The 3,355-nt window shown below is 33.6% G+C and overlaps 1 protein-coding gene across 1 annotated transcript; it reads left to right on the top strand.

The window, feature by feature from the left end:
- The first annotated feature begins 305 nt into the window (after window positions 1–305).
- Window positions 306–3,141, top strand: LOC7490715 (protein DMR6-LIKE OXYGENASE 1). The gene is made up of 4 exons (XM_024582772.2): window positions 306–702; window positions 1,376–1,623; window positions 1,719–2,040; window positions 2,746–3,141. Exons 1-4 carry the CDS (start codon window positions 469–471, stop codon window positions 2,995–2,997), a joined length of 1,056 nt encoding a protein of 351 aa, XP_024438540.2. The 5' UTR covers window positions 306–468; the 3' UTR covers window positions 2,998–3,141.
- Window positions 3,142–3,355: the final 214 nt, after the last annotated feature.

Here is a 3,355-nt window from a genome sequence, read left to right as displayed (position 1 = left end):
TATCTCCGACACAAAAGTAGATGGCCAAATGTATTAAAGTTAGTCGCTGTTTTTTTTTCTTTTTACCCTTTCTTGACGAATTACAAATATCTATGTAGTAAAATATAATCATGCTAGCATAAGTAAAAATATATAAAAAAATAATTTTATATTTTTTTAAACAAAAATATTTTAAAAAGCAAAAAACTATATTAGTTTCCGTGCTTTTTGTGCAAGACTTATTCATCTCTTGACTAGGAGAATAAAAAAACATAGAGAGATAAAGTGTTTGGTGCGAGACCAATATTGTCATGATGCTTGATACTCCTATGTAGTTTCCTTTGGTGCAAGACCAATACCATGATGCTTGATACTCCTGTGTAGTTTCCTCCTATAAATAGGGAATTATAGAACAGCAAACCAACATACTCAGATCATCAAATCCACAAGCTTCTGTAGATTGAAGTCAAGTGCATTTGAATTTCAATCATGTCTCCCACTATGCTGCAACAAGTTGATGCCCATCACCGTTCATTATCAGAGCCCAAAAATGGTCCCTTCACCTACACTGATCCCGTTTCAGAGGTTCCAACTCTCTCTGGTGTTGATACATCAGTTGATGGCTCTACCCCTATCATCGACATGGAAGGTCTTCTCGGTCCTCAGCGCTCTGAGTTCGTCAAACAGATTGGCCATGCATGCGAGAAAAACGGCTTTTTTGCGGTACAAAAATTATATAATTGCATACATTCTTCATAACTTTCGAAGTGTTTATTCTTAAATTAACTCCTTTTTTTCTGTTAAAATTAGTTTAATGGATGATAAGATTACCACCACTACTAGCTAGAAAGCAAAAAAGATACCACCACACCTAGCTAACCTTACACAGGAAATCAACTACTACTAGCTAGCCTTCCACAAGAAAGCAAAAAAGATACCATCACACCTAGCTAACCTTCCACAAGAAAGCAAAAAAAGATGGCAACCGGCAATAGGTGTTAAATAATACAAGGACAGAAAAAAAACAAGCTGCAGACAACAACTACCATCTAGCTAGCCTTCCATAAGAAAGAAAAAAAGATATACTACTACTACTACTAGCTTCAAGGAAATACACCTAGCTAGCCTTCAATAAGAGGATGGCAACCAGCAATAGCCAATAGGTGTCGACCAAATAAGGACAGCAGAAAACAAGCTGCAGACAACCAGCGATAATAATAACATAAGCCCCGCCTTTGACTTTGATTATCTTGTTTGCCACTCCTCACAATTCATAATATATTCTTCGTGCAGTTAAAATCTCCTTTTGTTGTAATTCGATATATTATAATTCAGATGGTGCATATGATATGCTGGAATGTTATAATTCTAACATTAAATGCTACACCATGATCAGGTCAAGAACCATGGAATTCCAGAAATGAAGATCAACAACATGCTAGACACGGCAAGAGATTTCTTCCACTTGCCAGAAGAAGAAAGACTGAAATTTCGCTCATCTGACCCTAACAGTATCATCAGGCTGGTTACAGGTTTTCAAGATAAGACCCGGAATATCTTTGTTTCAAGACAATCTTTGAAATTTCACTGTCACCCCGTCGAAGATTTCAAGAACCAGTGGCCCTCGACTCCTCCTGCTTTCAGGCAAATAAATTTTCACATTAATATAATTATCCAGACCTTTTCACTTTAATTATTTTATTCGCGTATTTCACGGTATATTTAAACAATTTTGACAGGGAAAAGGTTGGTGAATATTGTGCAAGTGTTAGAAAGGTGGAGGTAGCAATACTTGAGGCCATATCAGAGAGCTTAGGCCTGAAAAGAGATTATATAGGCAAAATATTGAAAGGACATTATGTATCCATCAATTTCTATCCAGCTTGTCAGGAGTCAGAACTAGATGTCACTTACGGAGTCAGGACTCATACTGACCCAACTTTAATCACTATTCTGATGCAAGATGATGTGCCTGGACTTCAGGTTATTAACGATGATAAGTGGATTGATGTTAATCCTATTCCTAATGCCGTCGTTGTCCATGTTGGAGATATGTTGCAGGTGATTAACATATTGATCTACACATGCTAATTAAAGTGATTCAAAATAAAATTTTTATAAATTTCTGAATATGGATATAAATAGTTTGTTTCTTATGCTAATTTAGAAAAATATGCATCAAAGAAAACATTAGCATTAAGTTTTTTACGTAAACTAGCATAAAAGGGATTTAGAATTTTGTTTTATAGCATGCATGATTAATATGTATGCAATATAATGGCTAAAATCATTATTTGTATACTATATTCTCATCAAAAGAACTCCTTTATTATCGATTTCGATTGAACAAGTTACTGTATGTTTCATTTCAATGAATTGAGTACAGTTTGTCAAAATTGAAAATTTATCCCAATATCAATTGATTAATTTCTTTTACTACTTTGAGTTATTACTATCAACTTTTCTTTTATGCCCTTTAAGATCACCACTCACATCTACTATCCTAACTCTCTTTATTGACTAATATATTATTTAATTAGATTCATTGACTGAAGTTAAGATTCCTTGATTGACGTGATAATAGAGGAAATTTATTTATTTATATATTTTTTTTTGGTAGAAATAGAGGAACTTTGTTAATGAATTGACAAAAATACAAGATGGAAATAATTGGTTTCACCACTTATATAATTAAAGGTAGATTTGTTAAAAAAATGACTAATTATGATTATTATTTTTTTTTTTTTTTTTTTTTTTTGGTATCAGGCACTTAGCAATTGTCGATACAAGAGTTTGCTTCATCAAGCTATAGTGAATTGTGAGAAAGAGCGTGTATCCATTGCCAGTTATTGCTATCCATCAGATGATGCGGAGATAGGACCAGCTAAGAAGTTGATAGACGATGATCATCCAGCAATATATAACGATTTTACGTACAAAGAATTCCATGAATCCATGTGGCGAGTAAAATGCTCAACTGCTAAGCGTTTGGACTTGTTCAAGGCAGAAAGTGATTAGTAACCATTTTCCTTTAGTCCTGCTGCTGGGAAGCTCGAGATATATAGCAGTGTTACTAGATAAGAATTCCCAGCTGTTTATCTATATTATGACATTCAATAAATTTTATATATAGCAACTTATATTACGTTTTGTTTTTTGGTATATTGCGTATATAGTGCCTTTTTTCCTTATCTACTGTTTATACATACAAAGCAGATCCATAAATATTTATCATTGGAGGCAAATTCATGTATTAATTTTAAAGAACTATCTCAATCTAAAAGCTTAAGCTGAAACTTGCACAGGTTCACTTTACCTTGTGCTTAATTTTTATCAAATAAATGGGGATAGTGAGATTCAAACTCGTAACCGCTTG

This window comes from Populus trichocarpa, chromosome 1 (genome assembly GCF_000002775.5).
Source record: "Populus trichocarpa isolate Nisqually-1 chromosome 1, P.trichocarpa_v4.1, whole genome shotgun sequence".
NCBI lineage: Eukaryota > Viridiplantae > Streptophyta > Magnoliopsida > Malpighiales > Salicaceae > Populus > Populus trichocarpa.
This window is presented reverse-complemented; position numbering and strand designations above follow the sequence as displayed.

Excerpts from the sequence above, each read along its gene's own strand:
- LOC7490715 (XM_024582772.2), top strand. The coding sequence starts at position 469 with ATGTCTCCCACTATGCTGCAACAAGTTGATGCCCATCACCGTTCATTA. Across the intron at positions 703-1,375 it reads AGAAAAACGGCTTTTTTGCG|GTCAAGAACCATGGAATTCC; the intron begins GTACAAAAATTA and ends CACCATGATCAG. Across the intron at positions 2,041-2,745 it reads ATGTTGGAGATATGTTGCAG|GCACTTAGCAATTGTCGATA; the intron begins GTGATTAACATA and ends TTTTGGTATCAG.